We start from the raw sequence: 27788 nt of genomic DNA, 5'->3' as shown, positions 1-27788 counted from the left end.
TATAAATAAAAAAATAAAGGTTTATCAACAACTAAAATGAATAAGATAAATAAAATTAAAAAGATAAATAGCTTAGATATGTTAAGATAAACTTTACAAAGGAGAAGGACTTTACCTTAGAGAAGACTTGGGGCAAGAACTCTGGCCTGTAGGTAACAAATGAAAAGAGTGCTGAGATGTTAGTGAGGACACAGGATAGGATGAGAGGATCCTTGGTGTCAAAGTTCAGGACCATCTGCAATAGCTCTATTCCATCATTAATAGGAATTTCCTATAAACAGACATGAAAAGGAGGTTCACGTGGCAGCCTACACTCAGAGATAACAACTTTTGCTAAATTCCCTAGTTTAAAAATACATAATATGGTTACCATATATAATTTTACATACTGCTTTTAATCCTTAAAATTCAAAGCATTAATTCCATATTACAAAATTTATGATGCTATTATGTGCCATATTAGGGATGTAGAATTTCCTATGATTAGAAATTCAAACTATTTCCAGTTCTGCACTATTGTCAACAGTACTACAATACACATCTTTTTTAGGAAAATTGTGTTTACGCTTTCAATTATTTTATTGTGCAAGACATTTTTGATGTAGGGCATGGTGGTGTACTCCTGTAATCCCAGAGGTTCGGAAGGCTAAGGAAGGAGGATCACAAGTTCAAAGCCAATCCTAGAGCAATTTAGTGAGCCCCTGTCTCAAAAAAGAGACTTTTAGCTGGGCTGGGGTTGTGGCTCAGCGGCAGAGTGCTCGTCTAGCTTGTGTGAGGCCCTGGGTTCGATCCTTAGCACCACATAAAAATAAATAAAGGTATTGTGTCCAAGTACACCTAATAAATAAATATTAAAAAAAAAAAAAAGAGAGACTTTTGGGGCTGTGATTGTTGCTCAGTGGTAGAGCACTTGTCTAGCATGTGCAAGGCACTGGGTTCAATTCTCAGCACCACATATAAATAAGTAAATAAAATAAAGGTCCATGAGTAACTAAAAAAATATATTAAAAAAAAAAGAGAGAGAGAGACTTTTGGGGATGAATGGAATTGTTGGGTCAAAGGTATATTTCAAAGAAGTTGCTTTTCTTTTTTATAGGCTTTATCAACTGATTCTTTATCCAGTGTTTATCTTTCTATTGTTCCAAGTTTACATTTTAAAGTCTGTTTCGTAAGTTTAAAAATACAAGTACTTGGGCTGTGGTTGTAGCTCAGTGGTAGAGTACTTGCCTAGCATGTGTGAGGCACTGGGTTCAATCCTCATCACTCATAAAAATAAATACATAAAATAGAGGTATTGTGTCCATCTACAACTAAAAATTAAGGGAAAAAATACATGTAGTTAAAGCCACTACTTTTTTCCTTCCTCCCAATTTAAATTCTTTCCCCAAAGTTATTTATTAACTAATCTAATCCTTCTTGTTTCTTTGGGAGCTTATATATGTTTCAAGTTGTTTCTAGATTATTTTGTCTCAACGGGTTATATTTAATGCCAGCACTATACTGCTTTATTGTAAGTTTTACATTTTACTATCTGCAGAGGCAAACTGATCATTTGCAAAATATGATTTCCTTTTCTTCACAACTATCCCCTACACCAATTGATCACTGAGGCTGCTAAAGCAAGACTCTATCCAATGTTCTCAACACCAAAAGTACAGCTACTACCTCTACGAATTAGATAAGTAGCTTTTAAAATCTTTTTAGCCAAAGAATCTCTTGGTCAAACTCTTTCACTGAAGGGTGAATGAACATGATGAAAGTTTAGCTGACATGATTTACAGTGGGGTAGAGGATTGAGAGCAGAAACTGAGCAGTCTGCAAACCACTAAACTAGCCAATACTCTACAAAGTCAGAAGTCAATAACCCCAAGATAAAATGGATCAGGTTGAGATCTGTCACTTACATACACAGGGACATATAACATATTATGCAATTTCATTAACAAATAAATGAATAACCTCATTATATACTCATCACATATCAACCTCTTTTTTTCGGGGGTACCAGGGATTGAACTCAGAGGCTCTCAACCACTAAGCCACCTCCCCAGCCCATTTAATTTTCATTTTGAGACAAGGTCTCACTAAGTTGCTTATGGACTAAACTGCTTAGGCTAGTCTTGAACTTGAAATCTTTCTGCTTCAGCCTCCCAAGTCACTGGGATTACAGGCATGTGCCACCATGTCTGGCTACTCATCTTTCTTGATTAGAAATAATTCATTGTGAACTCATTTCATATTAATGAAGAAAACAATAGGTTTTTAGAGTCAAAAAGTTTACTTTAAGTCACTGACAAGGCCAAATCCTACCACCCAGAATTCTTCTATAGAAAAAAGAGTTGAATTTTATTTGTTCTTCTACCACTTGTCCTGACTCCTACCAAATTTCTAAAATAATTTGATACTGATAATTTGCCTCCAGCCCATATCTTTCTCCTATACACAATTCATGGTGTGGGGGGGTTACTTTATGAACCAATTAGAGTCTGGTATTTTGACCAAATACCATTAATATTAAAGTTTAATGTGAACTGGGGGTGTGGATCAGTAGTATAACTACTTGCCTAGCATGCATAGTTTTGGGGTAATTGCATCTTGGTGCTTACTGTAAAATCAGCCTAGAACCAATTAGGCACCTACTCTTCTAAAATACTGCTGGTCCCTTTGTATGCTTAATACATACCAGACAAACCCTATCATTCTATTCTTTGGCCTTCAAGTAAGATCACAACCACATGTTTAGATTCATTAAAGACATCTAGCTTAAATTCCAGAAAAGGAAACAAAGCATTTCCCTTGACTTGATAATGAGCAATGAGCTTTCTTGATATGCCATACCTATTCTATCAGATAAATGCAATTGGGGCTGGGATTGTAGCTCAGTGGTAGAGTGGTTGCCTAGCATATGTGAGGCACTGAGTTCGATTCTCAGCACCATATATAAATAAAGGGTCATTGAAAAAAAAAGAAAAAAGATAAGTGCAATTCCAACCTATAAAAGGCCCCACTTAGTAGCAGAATGCAGACTCCCAATAGGGTTTCTTACCTACATGTTGGGATAAACTCTGAATGCCATGATTTCAAACTGAAGTGAATCAACATAAAAGCACATGAAGTTCATCACCCTGAGATCTAATTTGTTAATATGTTCTTAATGAGAAAAAGCATTATATTTCACCTTCCTTCATTAAGAGATATGTTCACAACTAACCTAGAAAACACCAAGATACAGGGCTGGGGACATAGCTCAGTTGGTAGAGTGCTTGCCTTACTTACACAAGGCCTGGATTCAAACCCCAATACCAAAAAAAGAAAACACTAAGATGCAATTACCCCAAAACTAGCCATGACTAATTATTTTATCTAATTAACAAGATTAACATGATATATACTGTTATCTGATTAATTATAGGTATAGCTAAGATACTGTTCTAAGAGAAGGTTGATAGATGACATGAAGTATAGAAAATTAAGCTATTTATTGTTATTCAAGGGAAAGGGACTGATAAGCCAACATGAGTATTCTGGCCTACCAGCCATAAACTGAAAAGAAAGTTTTATGATAAATATCTCAAATTATCAATTCAAAGTTTCTATCACTGGTCTCTCTGTGATAGTTATCCTATCTGTGGCTCCTGTGTCCTATTAAGCTCTACTATTCATCCCCTTTTAAAAAGAATACTAAATAGATTAAGAGATGTGAGTTTTGATCCTATCTGCCATTTATTAGCTGTTTAAACTTGAGTATGTTAGGGCCGTGATGTAGCTTAATGGCAAAGCATTTACCTTGCATTTGCAAAACCCTGGTTTGATCCCCAGTTTCAAAACAGACAAAAACAAAACAAAACAAAAAGCAAAAAGAAAACTTGAGTATGTTATTTCACCTCTCTAAATCCCAGTTTCTTCTTCTGTAAGATGAATATCCAGATTTTCCTATCCCTGATAGTTTACAAGAGATCAAACTTATGTAGTCAGCAAGGGAGTTACTTACTTCTTTCTCTAGTGTTCGAAACATCTGGTTGATCACACTTTCCAAAAAAAAAGTCATAGCTTCCCACTGCACAAATGAAGGTGAGAAGATGGAGCACAGGCCTCCTTCTCCAGTTCCAGCTGTAGAACAGGCTTTTGAAACACACATGCAAACATTTATTCAACATGGCAAGAACACAGAAGACAAAGAAAGACAACACAGCCTCAGAGACTGCTTGGTGATTTTTAAGAGTTGAAGGAACAGGGTGATCTTGGGCAAAGAAAACCATGTGTGCTAAAGGCAGAGAAGGGTCCCTAACCTGCTTATATCTGTAATCCCATCAACTCAGGAGGCTGAGGTAGGAGGCTCATAAGTTCAAGCCAGCCTCAGCAACTTAGTAAGGACAACTTAGCAAAACCTTGTCCTTTATTTTTGTAAAAAGGGCTGGGGATGTGGCTTAGTGGTTAAGCACCCCTGGGTTCAATCCCTGGTACTAAAAAACAAAAACAAAAAAAGAATAATCAGAGAAGGATCTGAATTCATCTCTATGAGCCTTGTCTGTTGAAAATATACATATAACGATTAAAAACAGTGCCTAACTCATTAGAGGCACTTAATAAATATTAATTAATGCCTCTCTATCATTTTATGGAATATTCATGAAAATCCAAATAATTAAGATATTTGTGATCATAAACAATTCTTCCCATAAGGCAATGATAGGGACATGGTTTTGTGCTAATTAAAAAAAAAAAAAGTAGTGTCAGATGAAATGTTCTCTCCTTTGAGCATTTTGATTTGCTCACTCCCTAGGAATAAGAACAGCTGTCTTTTAATAGTATTAATATGCTGTTCTGACATATGACTCAGGTTTATTTCCTATGTATAGTTTTGATATAATACTTCACCAATGTTAGGAATGAAAAAACTCACGGTTCATAGATCCAGCATCAACTGAAGTTGATAGCTGATACTTTAGCCACTCCCCAGCCATCTGGAAACTAGTCTTGGGATCCAAACGACATGCCAATCTCATCACTTCTCCTTGCTGAGCTCGGGATGCTGCAAAGATAAGGACATGAATCAATAACTGGCACATAACAGTTTATTAGAACAGATGAATAAAATGTGGTGTATATATGCAATGAAATATCATTGGCATTAAAAAGAAGTACTGATACATGCTATAAGGAAGAATTTTAAAAATATTATGTTAAGGCTGGGCACAAAGGCACATGCCTGTAATTCTAGTGGCTTGGAAGGCTGAGGCAGGAGGATCTCAAGTTCAAAGCCAGCCTCAGCAACTTAGCAAGACCCTAGGCAACATAGTGAAACTGTAACTCAAAAATAAAAAAAAAATAAAGGAATGATAGTAGAATGAATTGGACATTATTAACCTATGTATGCTTGCATGATTACATGACCTGTGTAACCCTACATCATGTACTAACAGACGAATGAGAAGTTATACTCTATTTATGTATGATGTGTCAAAATGCATTCTACTGTCATATAACTAATCAGAATAAAAATAAATAAATAAAAAAGTCTGAGGATGTGGTTCAGTGCTTAAGCAGCCCCCAGGGTTCAATTCCTGGCCCCACATCCCACAAAAAAAAAAAATTGTCTTAAGTGAAAGAAGGCAGTCACCAAAGACCATATCTTATGATTCCATTTTTTTTAAAGTATTTCTTTTTAGATGTTGACGGACCTCTATTTTATTCATTTATTTATATACAGTGCTGAGAATTGAATCTAGTACCTCACACTTGCTCTAACACTAAGCCACAACCCCAGCCCACTTATGATTCCATTTATCTGAAATGTTCAGTATAGGTAAAACAAAGAAAGATTATTGGTTACACATGATTAGTAGGAATGAAGAAACTGAGAAGTAATTTTTGGTGGACAAAGGGTTTCTTTTTGGGGTAATGATAACGTCCTAAAATGAATTTGTGGTGACAGTTGCACAATTCTCACAAAAATACTAAAACCACTGAATTATATACTGTAAGTATGTGGTAAATGAATTTTATCTTAATGGTTATTTTAAAAAGAAAGAAAATTGGGCTACAAAAACCCCAGAACAGAATTATGACATTAGGATATAATGGGTTTTCCCACTCTTTCTGGGAAGGATAAAACCACATGGTAAGATGGTATTTAATTATAAATATGAAAAAAAATGTGAGGGTATCTTAAATATGGTTACTGTCCCTAAACATCAGTGTTTAAAGACTACATATCTATATGTTTGTGGGATGGAACACATACTATGCCTTGGATGCAGTCCCAGAATCCTGCAAAGGGAAACCAGACAACGCTGCTGTCCAGATTTAGGGATCTTTTTATTTTTTGGTATCAGGTTGAACTCAGGGGCTCTTGACCACTGAATCACATCCCCAGGCCTATTTTGTTTGTTTTGTTTTGTGGTGCTGGGGATCGAACCCAGGGTGTTGTGCATGCAAGGCAAGCACTCTACCAACTGAGCTATATCCCCAGCCACCACCACTCCCGCCCTATTTTGTATTTTATTTAGAGACAGGGTCTCACTGAGTTGCTTGGCACCTCACTTTTGCTGAGACTGGCTTTGAACTCACAATCCTCCTGCCTCAGCTTCCTGAGCCGCTGGGATTACAGACAAGTCCTACTGCACTGGGCCAGATTTGGGGATCTTTGATCAGAACCCCAACTGACATGAACCACTCTTCATAACACTAGATGCCATTCTGAGACTTTTGGGAGAAATGCCAGATTATATCACTTACAGTTGAAGAAAGCATTGAAGTCTTCATCACTATCAAAATCAAATCGAGAATATTCACAGCTAGGACTGTCTGTCTTAGAAGGAAAACCCATCTGGAAAGAGACAATTGGAGTAGGAGATGAAAATGAACCTATTAAAAGGGTGCTTAAGCTTAAGGAACTCAAGCACTTTGTGATTTAAAAATAGTTAAAGATTTGCATTAGATATTCTATGACAAATAACTGCTTCTGTTCCACTCAAAAGCCAGTTTATTCCCAGCTCTAATATTCCTCATACTGGTAGAAAAGAGAACACTTTTAGCTGATACCTTCCTTCCAAGGTCCTCAGAGAGACTCTACTTCTGAATTTTGTTTAAGGTCTATGAATACAAAGTCCCAAAATAAAGTGATAATGCAGCATGCAATAAGGAAGAATTGAGAACTATTTGCCTCATTAAATGCTAAACACTGGGAATAAATATATGGAACAACATGTGTTCCATTCAAAATAGGTTTGAAGATCATGGCAGAAAATTAGAACATAGTACATGCTAGCTAAATTCATTGAGCAATTAAGGGATGCTTCAATGGGCCCCACACTCTTGCTTTAAAATTAGGATTTAGAATCTGTAAGCTATGAGAATTCTTAGCAAACCTCAAAATTCATGAGTAACTCTATTGAAATGGACAATAACTTGTGCTTCCACTCTCACTTTCTTCTCATTTGCCTTCTTGACTCTCATTTGACCTCCAGGAACAATGTTTAGACTTTATTTCTTCTTAGAATATTCCTGACTCCACCTCCTATGTACTTCCAAAGCATTCTGCTTGTAACTTCTGAATAGCAACTATCATATTGTATGGTCACTGCTCTTGATGTAGCACCTAGCCCAATACTTGATATGTAAATGGTTAAAACAAAGAAGGGCAATCATAATAACCCATTTATGGCCTTCTTTCTTCCCAAAGAATAAAAAATATGCCCAAGGAAAGGATCTTAAGTGGTCACAAAAAGGCTGTCAATGATGCCAATCTTATAATTATGCATATTCACCTACATGCCACATGCTTAGATTCCCTTTATATATACCTTGACCAAATTAGTCATAGAAGCACGAAGATATTTCGGTATTATTGCTAACAGCAAAGGATCACGAGATAGGATCTCATGTCTGAAAAGGGCTCCCCAAGTCATCTGAGTTGAAGACCGTAGAAACTAAAGCAAAAAACAAAACAAACTCAGTTAAGATTTGGATTCTAAATAATTAAGACTATTAGCCTTGTAGTCATCATCTACATTTTTCACAAATAAATCTCTATAAGACTTTGAAACTTCCTCTACTGCAACACATCAGTAACAACTGCTCACTATGAACCACACATTAATAGGACAGGCAATGGGGTCAGGCCACTCCTTGGAGAGTGGTCTAAACTCTACTTTCTTTTTCATGAGAAAGGATACTGAAATCTGTGTGACAAAAGAAAAATTGTGAAGATGAAATTAATTTTATAACAACATAATTAAAATTTTGTGTTTAAAGTCCCTTTAACACCAAGCCACCTGGGACAAACCTCTCACTCAGCATTATCAGAATTTTACCTAAGAGAAAAAGCATATATACTCATCCTTAGGGCCTGAAGAGTCAAATTTTAAATAGGAGTTGCTATACTTAAGGGCAAAGTGCAGATTCTAGTTCAGCTAGCTAAAATTCTGAGAAATTATCTGTATAAAGTTTACCTGACTTGGGTGGGTTGTAAAAGCAAGAAAAGATTCCAGATATTTTCCAAAATTCACTGGTGTTTCTACATCAGAATCTATGCCCTGTAGGAGAAAAAAAAACTATATTAATGATGCTGATGGGATAGAGACTGGGGAAGAGAGGAGCAGTGGAAGAGTAATAAACACAGATAACTTATATCCTCAAAAAAGTCGTGGGCTGTGGACATAGCTCAAGTGTAGAGTGCTTGCTTAGCATGTGGTGAGGCCCTGGGTTTGAACCCCAGCACCAACAAAAAGATTCAGTTTTGAAAGAACTTTGTACTTCCTTTTGGCTAAAGAAAAGCAATATTCCAAGAGAAAAAAACAAAACCCCAAAACAGAAAATCAAAAAAAAAAAAAAAAAAAAGGAAAGATACTAGCTGGGTGCTGTGGTGCATTCTTGTAATCCCAGCTACTTGGGAGGCTGAGGCAAGAGGATCACTGAGGCCATGAGTTTGAGACCAACCAGGACAACACAGTGAGACCTGTCTTAAAATAACAACCCCACCCCCCCCAAATAAAACCCCAAACCATGTTGTTGTTCAAATAGTAAACTCAAAGAAACTATTCATTTCAGAAATTACGTGAAGAAAACAAAACATATTATTTCTTTAGACCTGGCTTATTTCCATTTCTTACCTGACCTATTAAATATCCATTCAATGATATAAAAGCATAGCATTAATTGCAAATGTCTGCCCTATCTCCTAACTTGTAAGACAAAATTAAATATTCCCCTAAAGGCAGATTTTTCCAGTTTAATCAGACTTAAGTTTTCTTTTATGATCTAATAATATATCTGTTAGACTAGGAAAGGGTTTTTTAATCGATTCCATGTTTTGTGTTCTGTTAATTCAAGTAAACAGAAGTTGAATAGGTAATATGCTCAGCAAATTAACATACAAATTCACAAGAATAAAAACGTCAACTTTATAGAATAACAGACTTGCCTGTTTATTGCTAATAACTGAGACTTGTTAAAAGAAATTTCAATCATTCAAACCCTATTAAAATAATTTAAATTATATAATCATATAAAATAATCTAAAGACAATGCCCCATCAAGTTACATTAATGGAATCTGCAACCCTTTATAGAAATGTCATTTTCTAAATGCTCTTCTCAAACATTCTGAAGTTCTTCAGAAAGTAAGCAAATGCTCACCAGCAAGGCACACAGCTGATTGCCCAGTGCACACAACACCTGACAGAGTCTCTTCAGGAAGACATAGTGTTTTTCTATCAAGCCTCCTCCATCAGCAGTTCTATACAATGAAAGAACAGTGTGATTAGCTGTCAAAAGAAGCAATAGATTCCCATAAATGGAACTAACTGTGATCAGTGTCTCACCACTCAAACCAAAGTTAACAAAAACCAAACACTCAAAGACTGATGTGCAATATGGTTCAATGAAATCTCCTCCTTCACTAGATACTCTAGTTCTGGGCACCATACAGTCTTAGTATTTTGGGATGATAATGTGATCTCTGTGCATGACTAGATAAAACAAAGTAGACATTTATATGAACAGCTGCACAAAATGGCACTGTTAATACAGGTAAGACTTGGAGAGATCATCGGAGAGTATTTAACAATTCCTTCAACCACTGACAATATAAAAAGGACTATAATAAAAACCTGACTTTGTGTCTCGCTTCTCCAAATCACTTAGTTTGGGCCTAACAATCAAGTAGAATCCAAAAATAGTTTTGCTAAATAAAAAATTATAACTTATTTGCTGACAAAATATAACCTGAAATGACATAGGACTATTCAAACTAACAGCAATGAATAATAACTAATATAAACAACAGCCATTTTAGCTGACTCCTACAGGCATTAGAGTATAATACAGATCACATGAGCCTCAGGATAAATAGGGTTAGACTCTAGGGATGTTGGTTGTTTTTGGTTTTTGTCTTCTTTGGTACTGGGAATCTAACCCAGAAGCACTTTACCACTGAGCTACCCCAGCCCTTTATATGTTTTATTTTGAGACAGGGTCTTGCTAAGTTTCTTAGGGCCTCAATAAGTAGCTGAAGCTGGTCTTGAACTTGGGATCCTCCTCCCTAGTTGTTGGGATTACAGGTGTACGCCACCATATCTGGCTCTAGCTCTGTGATATCAAAGAGCAGTTCAGTGCTATGGCTTTAACACAAGCCGTGGAGCCTAACTGCCTGGACTGAATCATAACTTTACTACTCCCGGGTCTGATATGGTATCCACCGCATAAACAGAGGTGAGACACCCCAGTTTCTATCTCATGGTCTCTACAAAAGTACAAAATGGACCTAGAAGCAGTAACTACAGAGATTACATTAAAGATGTCTCTGTTTTTTGTTTTTTTGTTTGTTTTAATAACGGGGATTGACCACACAGCCACATCCCCAGTCCTTTTCATTTTAAGCCAGTCTTGTTAAGTTGCTGAGGCTGGCTTTGAACTTGCAATCCTCCTGCCTCAGCCTCTCAAGTCACTGGGTGTGCACCTCCATGCCTAAAGATGTGTTATTCATTTAAGTAACACGATCCCCGAAAAAACATTTGCTGTTTCCTTAGGAAAGTAAACTATGATAAATGCCATATTAGTAAGAGATATTAAGAGGGCTGGGGCTGTAGCTCAGTAGTAGAGCACTTGCCTAGCACTGTGAGGCACTGGGCTCCATCCTCAGCACTCAGCACCACATAAAAAATAAATAAACAAATAAAAAATAAAGGCATGCTGTCTATCTACAACTACAGAGAGAGAGAGAGAGAGAGAGAGAGAGAGAGAGAAGATAGTAAGAGATTTAAGTAGTACATATGTATCTCACACTTTTTCATTTGTCCTTAGGACAAAAAGTAAGTGAACAACATTTAAAAAAAAAAAGGGTGTTGCAACAACTTCAACTATTTACAACACACAGTTCTACTTGATTCCCTGGTAAGAAATTCTTAAAGGAAATGCTTAATATTTTCCAGAGCAACTAGAAGAAAATAAGCAAAATATATTATTTCAGTATGCAGCATGTATTTCATGCCCACATCTTAGTTTTTTCCTGCTGTTTCCAATAGTCTCAGCACTGACAACTTTAAGAGAATAGGAAGGGAGTGTCTGGAGTTCTCCACTCAAGGCAAGCCCTAGGATAGACTCTGGCCCCGCAGACCTGAGCATTATCAGACTTGGTCACCAAGGCTACTTGGAGGACCAGGGATCACTGGAAGCAGAAGACACAGTACAAGAGATTAGCTTTCTGGGGAGAATGGATGCTGAGTCAACGGCCACAACTTATTTCTTTCAAGAGACCTTCAAATTGATTGAACAGTCCTTTTAAGATTCTTATTTTCCTTTTTGGTACCAGGGTTTTAATCCAGAGGCTTAAAACCACTGAACCACATCCCCAGCCCTTCTTATTTTTTATTTTGAGACAGGGCCTTGCTAAGTTGCTGAGGTTGGTTTTGAACTTGCAATCCTCCTGCCTTATAGTCCCGATGTGCTGAGATTACATGTGTACACCACCATACCTGGCCGCCAAGACTGTCTTATTTTCTTATCCATAAATGCTGTTAATTCACTGCTAGTATTTACAGGAATTTAAGACATGGCCAAATAAGACATAAAAATTATAAAAACATATTGTGAGGGTCTGGGGTTGTGGCTCAGTGGTAGAGCGCTCGCCTAGCATGCACGAGGCACTGGGTTCGATCCTCAGCACCACATAAATGTAAAATAAAGATACTGTGCCCACCTAAAAATATTTTTAATAAATATATTAAAAAAAAAACATATTGTGGGGCCATGTGTATAGGTCAATGGTACAGTCTGTACTGGGCATACACTGAGTTCAAAACCAAAATAAATAAGTAAAACAAAACACTACAACACACTGAAAGATAAAGATACTCACTGTGCAGCAGAGAGTATATAATGCATGGCAACATCTCCAAATAAGACCATCAAGGGCTTCCGGTCCTCTAATTTTCCCTAGACCCAATTTTAGGGAAACACAGTCATACATTTTATATTACCAAAAGTCTCAAAGTACTAACGTCTTCTATATCTATACAATCAAATACACTAACTTTATAATTTATTATATACCCAGGGCTTGCTGAACACTAGAAAAAAAAGAAAGCCAACTCTTTCAAACCAAATCTGGATAAGACTTATAATTTTAAATGTTGGGAAAGAATGCTGATACAACATTTAAGTAAATTATATACACAGAGAATATTCCTATGGAGAAGAGCCACAGTCTCATTTTTTAGCCAAGAAAAATTAAAGCCAGTCTTTGACTTAACAGTAAATGAATGAGCTTTACACTTTTAAGTCTTTCTGTTATAACATGCAATTAAACACATACATACCCTAACTCAGAAACTAAAGGTTAAAGTCAGTTGGAAGTAACAACTTACTTTTCTGCTGACTGCAATGAGAAGACACTCAGCGGCTCCTAACTGAAGTTCCTGTTCATTCAGAAGCAGGCAGAGTATCACCAGGAGTTTACAGTTTTCAGCAGTAATGTGACTCATAGACACCCAGTCAATGTAGCCTGCTAGAGTATTCAGTGCTGCAACTCCTACCCGACAATTTGCTTGAGCCTGTGTGAAAAGAAATCACTTTTGACTACGAATCCCAACAGATAAGAATGCTATGGTTGGGCTGGGGCTGTATCAGTGGTGGAGTTCTTGCCTAGCATGCATGAGGCCCTGGGTTTGATCCTTAGCATCACATAAAAATAAACAAATAAAATAAAGGCATTCTGTCCATCTTCAACTATAATTTTTTAAAAATAAAAATACTGTCGTTATAACTGAACAATGTACTCATGTTAACAGATGCTGTTTGAGAACTCAAAAAGATTTTCTTCTGATATACAACCACTTCTCAATGGCTTTCTCAGAATCCATCAATAAGATCATACTGGTCTGTGTGGCCATTTTATCTTTTTTTAAGAATTTTAACTTTACCTCCCCTTTCACTACAGCTCAGTAATCAAAAAGACCAAAGGTCACTAGGTCTATGCATCCCCACACTTGAAAGCCTAAAAGAAATCTTCCAACTCCATAAAGAGCTCTTACCTTTGACTCCTGAGAAGTATCTGCCTTCTGAAAGAAAAAAAATCCAATGTATTTAGTAAATAAAAGGCTACATAATAACTTTCCACTCCTATAATTAAGGGTCTTGAAAAATAATTGTTAATTACAGACGCAACTTTTAGAGGGCTAGAGGTTTAGTTCAATGGTTGCCTAGTACAAGGTCCTAGATTCAATTTTCAGCACTGCAAAAACAAACAGATGCAACGCTTTCTTTTAAAGATCATTTTTAAAATTGGTGCATTATAATTACTCATTATCAGATACAATCTTTAACCTTAGGGAAGAAACAAAATTAAATGAATACATTTAATACATTAAAATTAAATGAATAATCCCACTGGCTCAGGAGGCTTACGTAGGAGGATTGCAAGTTTGGGGCCAGCCTCAGTAACTTAGAGATCCTGTCTCAAAATAAAAAAAATAAAAACAAAAAGGGCTGGAGATGTAGCTTAGAGCCTAGTATGTATGTGTGAGCCCCTAGGTTCTATCCCGTCCTAAAATAATATTAAAATAAATACAACATAGGACCCATGTATATGTGAACATAACTACACAAAAATAAGCAAAAATGTTAAATGCTATATATACCAAAATAATGGCTGTTCAATACAAATACAAATACAGATTTTTATCTTAATATTTCAAATTCCATTAAAATGCTACATGTGGCTGGGGTTGTAACTCAATGGTGAAACACTTGCCTGGGTTTAAACCTCAGCACCACATAAAAATAAATAAAGGTATTGTGTTCATCTACAACTAAAAAAAAAAAAATTAAAAATTAAAAAAGCTACATTCATAAATCTGAAGTATCTAAAATTATATTTTCCTAAGAAACTTCTGAAAGTAAAATTAAAAATAACTCCTGAAGACAATTAGAGAAATACAAGCAGGAATAACAATTCTGCAGTACCTGAAAGTTATCATCATTGGGATCAAGAATTCGTAAAGTGACTACAACCAAGTCCAACAAACCCTTCACACTCCAATAAATCCTTCATAACTCCTGGAGCTAGTGGAGGAGCCAGGGTGATGAAATAGGGGGAGAGCCTATTCAAACCACATTTGTTTAGCATTTAATCTACTCCACAATCAGGAAAGTGAAGAATGGAACTAGAGAAGGAACTAGGGTGAACAGAGAAGTTCAAGGTACAAAAGATAGCTCTTGGTATGCTCTGGTCTTACCAAGACCAAATGTGGTAGCCTGGTTTAACAAATGGAGAGGACAGGACCAAGGCAAAGAAAGTAGACCACAGTGGATGTTTCTAACTTATGCCAAGAGTCATCACCAATCAGTACTGCTGTGGCATATGCTTCATCTAGGCAATCTAATTATTCAGAATTTGAAAAACCAATAGACTGAGCTGGGTGCAATGATGCATGCTGTAATTCTAGCTACTCATAAAGCTAAAGCAGGTGGACGGCAAGTTCAAGAATAGCCTTAGCAATTTAGCGAGACCCAGTCTCAAAATAAAAAATGAAAAGGACTAAGGATGTAACTGTGGTGAAGTGCCCTGGAGCCCTGGGTTCAATTCCCAGGACCAGGGTTGGGGGGAAGAAAGGAAGAAAATCATGGACTTCACTGATTATTGTTATAGTTATAAACAGAAGACTATTTTTAATGCTATAGTGTTGTGATGCTTTTCTCATAAAATATGTGGCCATTCATCTTTAAAATACATATCACTGTCAGGCATGGTTGCTCATGCCTGTAATCCCAGGAACTGGGGAGGGTGAGGCAGGAAGAACGCAAGTTTGGGACCAGTTTCAGCAATTTAGTGACACCTTCAGCAATTAAGAGATACCTGGGGACACGGTGGGGGGGAAGCTAGGGGCTGGGGTTGTGGCTCAGTGGCAGAGTGCTCGCCTAGTGGGTGCAAGGCCCTGGGTTCAATCCTCAGCAGCACATAAAAAAAATAAATAAATAAAACAAAGGTATTGTGTCCAACTACAACTAAAATACGTGTGTGTGCGTGCGCGCGCGCATACATATATAAAAACAAAGAGAAATACCCAATATCAAAATAAAAAATAAAAAGGACTGGGGATGTAGTTCAGAGGTAAAGCATCTGTGGGTTCCATAAGAGGTGGAAAAAAAAAAAAAGGAAATTACTAAATGGTTACAGTGTAGCTCTATAGGTTCTAACTTTCCCAAGAAAATTCCTTTATTATTCTAAAATATCATCATATTACTGTTTACTATTTGGAAATTCTTTTCGGTAATAATAGAAACTGAATCCAGGGGTGGTCTATCACTGAGCTATTTCCCCAGCCCTTTTCACTGTTTTTATTTTGAAACATGTTCTCACTAATTTGCCCAGACTGGCTTCAAACTTGTGATCCTCCTGCCTCAGCCCCTGAAGTCACTGGATTATAGGACTGCACCACTGTGCCCAGCTCCAGTGTTTATAATTTCTTTATTTTCTCAGCTCATCTGATGCAAATGCTGCTATATTACAGAATTAAGCTATCTTCTTTTCTGTGGAACACTATCCTTTCTGAGCAAAAGGATTCTTCCCTAAGAAAATGTATTGACTGAAAGCCACCACTACTAACCTACTATTTCTTAAGACTATAAAAATACACCTATTTCAGGAAAAATTGTCCTGAATCCTATAATCTAATAACCCAAGTTAGGGATAAAATATATCAGAACTTCTGTCCCTTTCCCCCCCAAAAGTTGGCCCATCTCATAAAAGGTATGAGCAGCTGGGAACACTGGCGCGCTTCTATAATTCCAGCTGCTCAGGAGGCTAAAGCAGGAGGAGTGCGAGTTCAAAGCCAGACTCAGCAAAAGCAAGGCACTAAGCAATTCAGTGAGACCTCTAAATAAAACACAAAATAATTCTGGGGATGTGGCTCAGTTGTGGAGTGCCCCTGAGTTCAATCCCCAGTACCCCACCCTCCCCAAAAAGGCATGAGTAGGTTCTCCCTCTCGGACAATTTTTTCCCTTCTCTTAGGGATTATATGTCTTAAAGGAAAATGAAAAGAATACCCTGCCCCATTCCTGACATACAGGTTTGTAATGTAAATATTTTCTTTTGAAGAATCTTGGAGGGCTGGGTTGTAGCTCAGTAGTAGAGGTACCACGCACCTGTGAAGCACTGGGTTTGAGCCTCAGCACCACATAAAAAACAAAGTTATTTGTTGAGAGCCACAGCCTAAGGGGCCCCAGCAAACTTCCAGCTGCCGGCTGATGATTGGCTCACAGCGGCCCCAGCAACATCTAGCTGATTGGCTCCTCGGCCCCAGCAACATCTAGCTGATTGGCTCCTCTGCGGTGATGCTCATTGGGCTGTTTCCCTGCCCTTTCAGACCACGGAGCTGCTCATTGGGGGACTTTTTTGGCTCCGCCCACGTGACCCAGCCAATCGGCCTCAAGAGCAGGAGGATTGTGGGAGGTGGAGAGAAGCTTGTGTGGGAGAGAGAGGCTTGTGGAAAGCCGGTGGTGGCAATTGAGGCTCTGAGGGTTTTTCCTGAGAGGCTGTTTTGTTTGGCGTGTGTGGTTCTAAAAATAAAGTTAGTTTCTTTTGACAAGTGGCTCCTGATTGTGCCCAGCCAGACTGCGGCATTTGGTGGCTCGCACGGGGAGCGACTGAGGGTAAGGTAAACTGCTCGCCCCTGAGGGCAGGGCGAGAGGATGGGTAGCCATTTTAAGATTCCTCTTTTATTTTGCTTCACTTTTGTTTTAAGTTGCCTGTCCCTGGAGATGAGTGAGACGGAAGAAAAACCGCTCACATCTGAGGAGAAACTATTTACGTCTGAGGAACAGATAGGGAGAAAGGACGGATGCACATGTCAGGAGGATAGAAAGGCTATAATGACTTTTTGTTGTTCCCTTTTTATTTCATTCTGTCTCGGTTTTGTTTGGCGTCATCTTGTTGGGTTGTATTATAGTAGAAATACGGAATCAGAAATTAGTAAAAAACAAACTGAAAGAGTGTTAAGTAAATTGTTAGAGGAAGGAGGCATCTCAGTAAAATCAAGAACAATCAGGGCATACGTTGATACAATACAAAAATGTAGCCCATGGCTTTTTAAGGAGGAGTTGTTAAATATATCACAATGGAACCATCATGGTGAAGATTTAAAAAGAATAGAAAAGAAAAGCCCAGGGACTCTGCCAGTTGGCACATTGCCATTGTGGACGTTCATATCTTGTTTGCTTAGTCCAAAGCCTTCAGTTCAGACAATGGTAGAGGAAGGAGAAGACATAATGATTCAAGTAAAAGAGAAGGCCTCTCAAGCTAGTCAGACAGAGAAAGAAAGTGTAAAACAGAAAAAGCCATCAGGGGGAAAGTTACAACAGGAGACTGCTACTAACACCTTTCTATCACCAGAGGGTGTAAGTGTCCAACCAACAGCACCACCTCTACAGGAGACTGCTACTAACACCTTTCTATCACCAGAGGGCGTAAGTGTCCAACCAACAGCGCCACCTCCATATGCTGGGAGGCCCCCAACCCCCGCAGTTGATAGTTGGGATCCTCAGACAAGATCTCAAATATTAACATGCCCTGTATTTGAGGCAGGAGGGCAGCGATTTTACCAAGTTTTAAATTTCAAAACAGTGAAGCAGCTAAAAGAGGCTGTAACAACCTATGGTCCTCAAGCACCCTTCACTGTAAGCATGGTCGAATCCATTAACAACTTGAACATGACGCCAGCAGATTGGGCTAATATGTGTAAAGCTGTGCTAAATGGAGGACAATACCTGTTATGGAAGGTTGCCAATGAGGAATTTTGCAAGGAGACGGCTAGGCGAAATGCAGCAGCTGGTTATCCTCAGAGAAATCTAGATATGTTGTTAGGAAAGGGACCTTATGAGGATCAGCAGCAACAAATTGCATATGATCCTGGCGTATACGCACAAATTGCTGCAGATGCAATTAAGGCATGGAAGACTTTACAAGGACATGGAGGTTTACAAGGTCAATTATCTAAGGTAATACAAGGAGCTAATGAACCTTATGCTGAATTTGTAGATAGGCTTATTCAAACAGCTACCAGAGTTTTTGGGAATACAGAACAAGCAATGCCATTACTAAAACACCTGGCTTATGAGCAAGCGAATCGTTGGTGCAGAGATATCATTAGACCATGGAAACATGAAGATTTAAACACATATATTAAATTATGTAGAGACATTAATGAACAAGAGCAAGTCGTGGCAGCTGCAGTAAAACAGGCTTTAGATGCCAGAGACATTAATGAACAAGGGCAAATTGTGGCAGCTGCAGTAAAACAGGCTTTAGATGCCAAGCCAAGAACATGCTACAATTGTGAACAAACAGGACATTTTAAAAGGAATTGCCCCATTGGAGGAGGGTTTAACAAAACTAGGTATCAAAGGAGTAGAATACCAGGTATTTGCCCACGATGTCGTAGAGGGAGACATTGGGCTAATGAATGCCGTTCTCAAACCACCATAGAGGGTACTCCATTATCAAAAAACGAACAAGGACCAGGTGTTTATCCACGATATCGTGGAGAAAGGCATCGGGCTCCATTGCCAAAAAATGGACAGGGGGGCCCAATGCTCCGGGGCCCAAAACCACAAATATACGGAGCACTGGAGGAACCCAGCAACCCCATCAGGGTAGTGCCCAGGACACATTGTCCATCAGATCCCTCATCAGACAAACCAGAGGGAGCGCAGGGTTGGACATCTGTGCCTCCGCCAGAGCAGTACTAACTCCAGAGATGGGAGTTCAAATCATTTCCACAGGGGTGAAAGGACCTCTTCCCAAAGGAACAGTAGGCTTATTATTGGGACGCAGCTCTTCTACTCTAAAAGGACTTATGATAAGTCCTGGGGTAATTGATCCCGATTATGAAGGTGAAATAAAAATTATAGCCAGTTCTCCAAAGGGTATATCAGTAATTTCACCAGGAGATAGAATAGCACAGTTACTAATAATATCCAGCCTACATGATAAATTTTCCAGTCGTACTGTAGAAAGAGGTTCCAAGGGATTAGGCTCCACAGGTGTAGATTGGGCTATGCTTTCTTTAAATTTAGATTCTCGCCCCATGCTAAAACTAAATATTCAAGGACATGAATTTAATGGGCTACTGGATACAGGTGCAGACCTTAGCATCATCTCTCGTCAAGAATGGCCAAAACACTGGCCATTACAACAAGCCATTGAAACGCTTCGAGGCCTAGGAGTGGCAACTAATCCCCATAGAAGTGCAATGGTATTAGATTGGAAGGATCCTGAAGGATGTGAAGGAACTATACAGCCATATGTATTGGATCATCTTCCTGTAAATTTATGGGGACGAGATGTCCTAGATCAATTAGGTTTGACATTAACAAATAACATCAACCAAAATGCACCCACTATTATGACTAGACAAGGTTTTAGGAAAGGAAAAAGATTAGAAAAACAAGAACAAGGTATAACAGCACCAATACAAATAGATCAAGGAACAGATAGACATGGGCTGGATTTTCAGAAAGGGCCACTGAGACAATAAAAATTACTTGGAAATCAGAAAGACCAGTATGGGTTCCTCAGTGGCCCCTGACTAAAGAAAAGATACAAGCAGCCCATGACCTGGTCAAACAACAATTAGCGGAAGGACATATACAACCTTCTGTATCTCCCCATAATACTCCCATTTTTGTCATCAAAAAGAAATCTGGTAAATGGAGATTATTTCAAGATTTAAGAGCCATTAATAATGAGATGGTTATTATGGGACCTGCTCAATCAGGGATTCCTCAGTTGTCTGCTTTGCCAAAAACCTGGTATGTTTTAGTTGTAGATATTAAAGATTGTTTTTTTTCAATTCCAATTCATCCTGAGGATAGTCCACATTTTGCATTTACTATCCCTGCACTGAATCATGAAGGTCCTGATCAGAGATATGAATGGAAAGTACTCCCTCAAGGGATGGCTAACAGCCCAACTATGTGTCAAATTTATGTTAACAAAGTAATCCAGCCACTTAGAAATCAAAATCCTGAACTACAAATATTTCACTATATGGATGATGTATTGTTAGCACACAAAGATAAAAACACATTGCTAGAATGTTATGCCACACTTACAAACTTATTAAAAAATTATAATCTAGAGATAGCAATAGATAAAGTACAATTAAATTTTCCAATTAATTATTTAGGAGTTCTATTATCCTCAACCATGGTCCGTCCACCAAAAATTCAAATACGAGTAGATCAACTCAAATCACTTAATGACTTTCAAAAGTTATTAGGAGACATAAATTGGATAAGGCCTTATTTAGGTATACCAACAGGAGAGTTGGGACCTTTATTTGATATCCTAAAAGGTCCATCAGATCCAAATTCACCCCGAATGTTAACACCTGAAGCAAGAAAGGCATTAAAAATCATTGAAACATATATGGAAAATATGCATTTGGATAGAATTGATATAAGTTTGCCTTTATTATTTATTGTACTACCAACAAAAAATATTCCTACAGGAGTATTTTGGCAAGAAGGTCCATTATTATGGATACATTTATCTTATTCTCCTAACACTATTCTTACTAGGTATCCTGAGGCTGTAGGACAATTAATACTCAAAGGAATAAAAGCAGCAAAGGGAGTGTTTGGAATTTATCCCAATAAAATGATTACTCCATATACTATGAATCAAATCGATGAGTTAGCTAATGAGTTAAATACTTGGGCAATAATCATGTGCAAATCTAATGTTTCATTTGATAACCACTTACCATCTAATCCTTTATTGTCTTTTTGGTCATTGCATCCTGTAATTTTTCCAAAAATGACAAGAAAAACACCTATCATGAATGCTCCAAATATATTCACTGATGGGTCAAATAATGGTACAGCAGCAGTAGTTACCCCTGATCAAACTTTTACATTTTTAGTACCCAAACAATCAGCTCAAAAGGTAGAGCTTAATGCAGTATTACAAGCTTTTGTGATGTTTAAAGATTCTGTATTTAATTTATTTTCTGATACTCAGTATGTAGTTAATGCTATAGTATCTCTTGAAGATGCTGGTAGGATTTCCCCTTCTTCTACTGTTTTCTCTTTGCTTTCCACTATACAAAGTCTAATCTGGGACAGAAAAGATCCATTCTTTATAGGACATATCAGGGCACATACAGGATTGCCTGGAGCCCTTAGTTTGGGCAATGATTTAGCAGATAAAACTACACATGACATACATATTTTCTCTACACTAGAAGAAGCTATAAATTTTCATAAAAAGTTCCATGTCAATGCTAATACTTTACAAAAGCGTTTTAAAATAACTAAGGAACAAGCTAGACAAATAATAAAACAATGTCAAAATTGTGTGACCTTTTTACCACAAGTTAATCTTGGAGTCAATCCTAGAGGATTGATACCTAACCATATTTGGCAGATGGACGTCACACACTTGCCAGAATTTGGAAAATTAAAATATCTGCATGTTACAGTTGATACTTCTTCTGGATTTTTGATGGGCTCCCTTCATGCCGGAGAAAAAACTAAAGATGTTATAGCTCATTGCTTACAAAATTTTGCCACTGTGGGTGTTCCAAAACAGTTAAAAACAGATAATGCCCCTGGTTATACTTCTACCTCTTTTAAACAATTTTGCTCAACATTTGGCATTACTCATATAACAGGAATCCCATACAATCCACAGGGACAAGGCATAGTTGAAAGAGCTCATCAAACTATTAAAATGTACTTATTAAAGCAAAAAGAAGGAATTGGGAAGGGGTATATATTCCCCAAAGATAAACTTAAAATAACCCTTTTTACTCTAAACTTTTTAAATTTGGATTCATCAGGACTTAGTGCTGCAGAAAGGCATATGTGTCCAAAAAATGTACATAAGCCCAAGGTACTTTGGAAAGATATTCTAACAGGACAATGGAAAGGTCCTGACCCAGTAATTGTCTGGAGTCGGGGGTCTGTTTGTGTGTTTCCACAGGGAGAACAGCAGCCGATTTGGATTCCAGAGAGATTAACCAAGGTCCTGACCCAGTGATTGTCTGGAGTCGGGGGTCTGTTTATGTGTTTCCACAGGGAGAACAGCAGCCGATTTGGATTCCAGAAAGATTAACTAAAGCGATTTCTACAGACCAAAAAGAAGATGATTTGGCTCAAATCCATAACAACTGATATCCAAAACTCCAGTTTGGCTATTCTTACATCTGCAACAGAACCAGGATGCTTTTTTCAATATCTATTTTATTATTGCCCTTTGCCATATCATGAAGTTCTATTTTGTTTTTTGAGCTCATACAGACCTAGGTTAATGTTTTGCTGATCAGTTCTATTTTTTGAGTATAGAGTTTTTAAACATTGCAATGGAGATTTCACCTGTAAAAAGTTATAAGGCCTTTACTATAATGTTATGTGTTGTATGTATTATATTATGTGTGCACACTTGTGTTTTGTGTTATATGTTTGAATGTACGTATGTCCATATATCATATATGATGAGCGCTCATGATAAAATGGATCCAAACATTTTTTTTTCACGTGATTTATATGGTTTAATTTAAATTGGGTAAACAACTGTTGAGGATTGTTTTAATATGTAAACAAAAAAGAAGGTTAACAGATCTGTTTGTTTACTTTCACCTTTCCTTTTCATTATATTTAATAATTCTCTTAAAGATAATGTAAATTGTTAAGAAAATTGTTTTCTTTTAGTGCCTTCTGTAGTGTTACATAATTTTTTCTTTAGCCATTATTGCCAGAATTCCTATCTTCATCCCAGTGCCGGTGAAGACAATGTAAATTGTTAAGAAAATTGTTTTCTTTTAGTGCCTTCTGTAATGTTACATAATTTTTTCTTTAGCCATTATTGCCAGAATTCCTATCTTCATCCCAGTGCTGGTGAAGTCAAAGATAAAACCAATCTACAGCTTCTACAATAGCCATCACTGAACTGCTTGCAGAACTTGCCTGGACACATTGTGAGCTCACCTGTATGCATTGTGAACTATCTGTTGGTGCAGCGACTTGTGGTAGTGTTGGGGTATTTTTGCTGATGATGTCACCGGTGGTACAATTTTTCAAAGGAGCCCTCAATTGGCTTAATGTCATGGCATTTTGCATCCTCCTCTACTAGTGATGGTCTAAAATTTGGGGGCCAACAGAGGTGAGGCAAAGAACCTCACCCCCCCACAGGTGCAAAGGCCTATCCACAAGTATGGCTGTATGCTGGACCGGTAGTCAGTGACGGGTATGATCCAATTGCAGTGGTACCAACCTAAGACAGGAGGCTGACGCCTAGAGGTCAGTTCATCTGATGACGGGTAAGGACCATATGTTGAATTGGACTGCCTAACAGGCACGGTCCCTAAGCCACATGCTTGTTGTTTAAACAGAGAGGGGGAGATGTTGAGAGCCACAGCCAAAGGGGCCCCAGCAAACTTCCAGCTGCCAGCAAACTTCCAGCTGCTGGCTGATGATTGGCTCACAGTGGCCCCAGCAACATCTAGCTGATTGGCTCCTTGGCCCCAGCAACATCTAGCTGATTGGCTCCTCTGCGGTGATGCTCATTGGGCTGTTTCCCTGCCCTTTCAGACCACGGAGCTGCTCATTGGGGGACTTTTTTGGCTCCGCCCACGTGACCCAGCCAATCGGCCTCAAGAGCAGGAGGATTGTGGGAGGTGGAGAGAAGCTTGTGTGGGAGAGAGAGGCTTGTGGAAAGCCGGTGGTGGCAGTTGAGGCTCTGAGGGTTTTTCCTGAGAGGCTGTTTTGTTTGGCGTGTGTGGTTCTAAAAATAAAGTTAGTTTCTTTTGACAAGTGGCTCCTGATTGTGCCCAGCCAGACTGCGGCAGTTATTTAAAAAAAGAAAGAAAGAAATTGGGTCTGGGGTTGTGGCTCAGCGGTAGAGTGCTCACCTAGCATGTGCATGGTCCTGGGCACTTTTATTTATTTATAAAAATATTTATAAAAATAAATAAATAAATAAATAAAGGTATTGTGTCCAACTACAACTAAAAAATAAAATATTTAAAAAAAAATTAAGGGCTGGGTTGGTGGCTCAGTGGTAGAGCACTTGCCTAGCATGTTTGAGGCACTGGGTTCAATCCTCAGCACTGCATATAAATAAAATAATTAAATAAAGGTCCAACAACAACTAAAAACAATATAAATTTTTTTTTTAAATCTTGCAAGTATTTTGGAGACTCCATTATAAGTCAAAACAACAGCTATGAATTTCACTGCAATTATTTATTAGAGAATCTTCAGTAACTATTCTCTGAATGTTCAGAGACAATAACTGGAATTTAGGGTTGTTTGAAGAAAAATAACATACAAAGTGCAAATAAGTGTATAGCATGTATTATGCATTCACTAACAGCTCATAGTACTTTATTCTTACCACTTGCATCAGTATCTAAAATTTATTGAAAAAACAGACTCAATACATATGTCAGGGACGTTTAAAAAAAAAAAACACCTATTTTAATTAATTCTGATTTCTTTTCTTTTTGGGGGAGGCAGGTACTGGGGGTTAATTGAAATCGGGGGCACTTGCCACTGAGCCACATCCCCAGACCTATTTTGTAATTTTTATTTAGAGACAGAATCTCACTGAGTTGCTTAGCACCTCGCTTTTGCTGAGGCTGGTTTTGAACTCATGAGCTCCAGAGAAGCTGGAATTATAGGCATGCACCATTGTGTCCACCTTCTAATCCTGATTTTTGAAATAAATAGTTTGGAGATTCTGGATCGGGGTACTTCTTTTTTGCAGTTTTTAAAAAATTGGTACATTATAGTTATATGTAATGGTGGGATTTGTTGTTAACTATTTCTATAGGTACACGATGTAACAGTGGGACTAACCTGATTATGGGGTGTTTAGCAGCATTCCTGGCCTCTATACACTAGATGCCAGTAGCAATCCCCTGAATTATGACAAGCCAAATATTTCCAGATAGCAGCCAAATGTTTATCTGGAAATATTTCAGATAACAAAGAGGCAAAATCACCTTGAGAACCACTGTACTAACTTTCAAACTGCCTTCTTCTGAAAGGTGTCTCCTAAAGACAATGGTCAGAAAGACAGTGTCTGGCTTACCTTTTTCTGCAGAATAGCCTCCTCAGGAAGTACAAAATGCCAAGGATCATGTGGTAAAGATTAATGAATGTGACAATCGAAACCAGGATGAAATAGGACACTGCAATTTAACAGGATACTATATCTTGACCGATCAGAAATCTGGGTTTTCAAATATTAAATATTAACCTTTATGTTTATGCTGCTTTAAGAATTTTCTTACTATATAAAAGGTACTACTTTTTCTAGTAGATATGGAAACTCCACTGAGTCGATTTTTGAGAAAATTTGTTCTACTTTCTCCTGTTATCCAGTTTTTTGCCCATGAAATGTCCTTTCCTTTTGCTGAACTAGACACTCTAGTAACTTGCCTAAAGAGAATTTTAATCAATAAAAGGGAAAATAGGACTAATGTAGGGTGGAAAATTCCTTACCATTTGCTGGTATTTATTTACATTTTCCTGAAGTGTGTTAAGTAGAAAACTGAAGATCCTTTCCATTTTCTGGGTTAATGTTTGCTGGATATCCCTTCTTCTTTGAGGAGGAAGTGTCTGAAAGGTCACTACATCCTCTGCCAGTCTCAAAAGGATAAACATCACTAATTCTGTTTGTGTTTCCTATACCAACAGAAATAAGGTAGTTAAAACTAAAGCACCTTATTCAATATAGGTATGCCCAAAGGCTATTGCCAAGACCAAGCATGCAGAGCTGACACAGCTGCACTCCTTACCCCTAGTCTAGAGAGAGTCTCCAACTCCATTAGCATGTCAGGCCAGTGCTGTGGCCACTCTCGTTTGATCATCTCTACCATAATTCGAGACAGAACATCTTTAATGTGATTCTCCTCTTCCAAAATGTTCAATGTTCCCTGAAAAAAGATAAGAGATACTAAGAGGTTTGCAAGACCGAATTCTAGTCAAAAAACAAAAGCAAAACCAAAACAAAACTGGGCCATGACAGTATACAAAACCCATCAACAGGTCTGTTTTAAAATTAAACAGAACCAACAAATCTGTTCTCCATGTCTGAGCCATTTGTCCTTCATTTTCACCCATCATTCTTCCCATTTAAACTTAAGTGTGGGTTGCATTAGCTAATAAGGTGGCTGTCACAGGACCAAGAAAACATCACTGTTCTAAGGAAAGTCACAAGTTGCTTCATTTTTTAATGAGGGTCAGGGTGGAAGAGTTTAGAAATAATGTGTATACTGAGTGGTTGATAAAAATGGGAGGGGATGGAAGAGCAATTGACTGTTTTTCCCATAATCCTAGTTTTAGAAAATATAGTAAAATTATTATTGGTATGAAGTTTGATGTCAAAACTAATGAATTATGACTCTGTCTCCCCAGAATGAACAAAATAGCTGAATTAATTCATGTTTTGTTTTGTTTTTTAGTACTGGGGATTAAACCAGGGATGATCTACCACTGAGCTATATTGCCAGCCTTTTTAGTTTTATTTTTTATTTTGAGATGGGGTCTAGCTAAGTTGCCGAAGTTGGACTTAAACTTGCAATCCTACTGCCTACTTCAGTGAGTGGGATTTTAGGTGTATGCCTCCACACCGGTCTAAATTCAAAAATTTGAAGGACATTTTTTTCCCCATTAATGTCATAAAAGGGGAGGGGTAGGAATTATTTCATACCCTTTGTTTAAAAAAAAGAAAAAGCTGGGCATGATGCTACACACCCATAATTCCAGTGATGCAAGAAGCTGAGGCAGGAAGATCACAACTTTGAGGCTAGCCTCAGCAACTTAGTTAAGACCCTCAACAAGTTAGCAAGACCCTGTCTCAAAACAAAAAATATAAAAAAACAACTGGGAATGTAGCTCAGCAGTTTAAATGCCCCTGGATCCAAATCCCCAGTACCATAAACCCCCACACCAAAAAAAAAAAAAAAAAGAATAAAAAAAAGAAAAAGAATAAAAGGCTATGGGGCTGGGGTTGTAGCTCAGTGGCAGAGCGCTCACCTAGCATGTGTGAGGTGCTGGGTTCGATCCTCAGCACTACATAAAAATAAAAAAATAAAATAAAGGTATTGGGTTTAACTACAACTATTTTGAAACAAATTCTATCTACATGTTTTTCATCACTAGTATCACATCTTCGTTGAATTTGGATGAAAGGAAACAAAGTAGAGAGTGTTTCAGTACCTCTTAGATTTAACATTATTCATCCATTTGTTTATCTTCTTTGCTTTGTCTTTATAATTTTA

General features: G+C 37.8%; 1 protein-coding gene across 1 annotated transcript in view; it reads right to left on the bottom strand.

Annotated features, from left to right (window-relative positions):
* Positions 1 to 27788, bottom strand: part of Xpo5 (exportin 5) — a 53699-nt gene that overhangs the window by 22824 nt on the left and 3087 nt on the right. Inside the window, exons 4-15 of the mRNA XM_058573201.1 lie at positions 26304 to 26441; positions 26008 to 26190; positions 13532 to 13558; positions 12866 to 13051; positions 12358 to 12434; positions 9639 to 9738; positions 8454 to 8537; positions 7806 to 7931; positions 6739 to 6829; positions 4904 to 5032; positions 3992 to 4122; positions 116 to 271 (exon numbers count right to left, since the gene is read on the bottom strand). Of these exons, the coding sequence (XP_058429184.1) occupies positions 116 to 271; positions 3992 to 4122; positions 4904 to 5032; positions 6739 to 6829; positions 7806 to 7931; positions 8454 to 8537; positions 9639 to 9738; positions 12358 to 12434; positions 12866 to 13051; positions 13532 to 13558; positions 26008 to 26190; positions 26304 to 26441 (1428 nt within the window). The remainder of the gene's footprint in view (positions 1 to 115; positions 272 to 3991; positions 4123 to 4903; positions 5033 to 6738; positions 6830 to 7805; positions 7932 to 8453; positions 8538 to 9638; positions 9739 to 12357; positions 12435 to 12865; positions 13052 to 13531; positions 13559 to 26007; positions 26191 to 26303; positions 26442 to 27788) is intronic.

The sequence above is a fragment of the Marmota monax genome, unplaced genomic scaffold (genome assembly GCF_021218885.2).
Source record: "Marmota monax isolate L192 unplaced genomic scaffold, Marmota_monax_Labrador192_F-V1.1 WCK01_AAM20220418_F8-fsc00187, whole genome shotgun sequence".
Classification (NCBI taxonomy): Eukaryota; Metazoa; Chordata; class Mammalia; order Rodentia; family Sciuridae; genus Marmota; species Marmota monax.
Note: the sequence above shows the minus strand (reverse complement) of the source record. Positions and strands in the feature narration are given on the sequence as shown.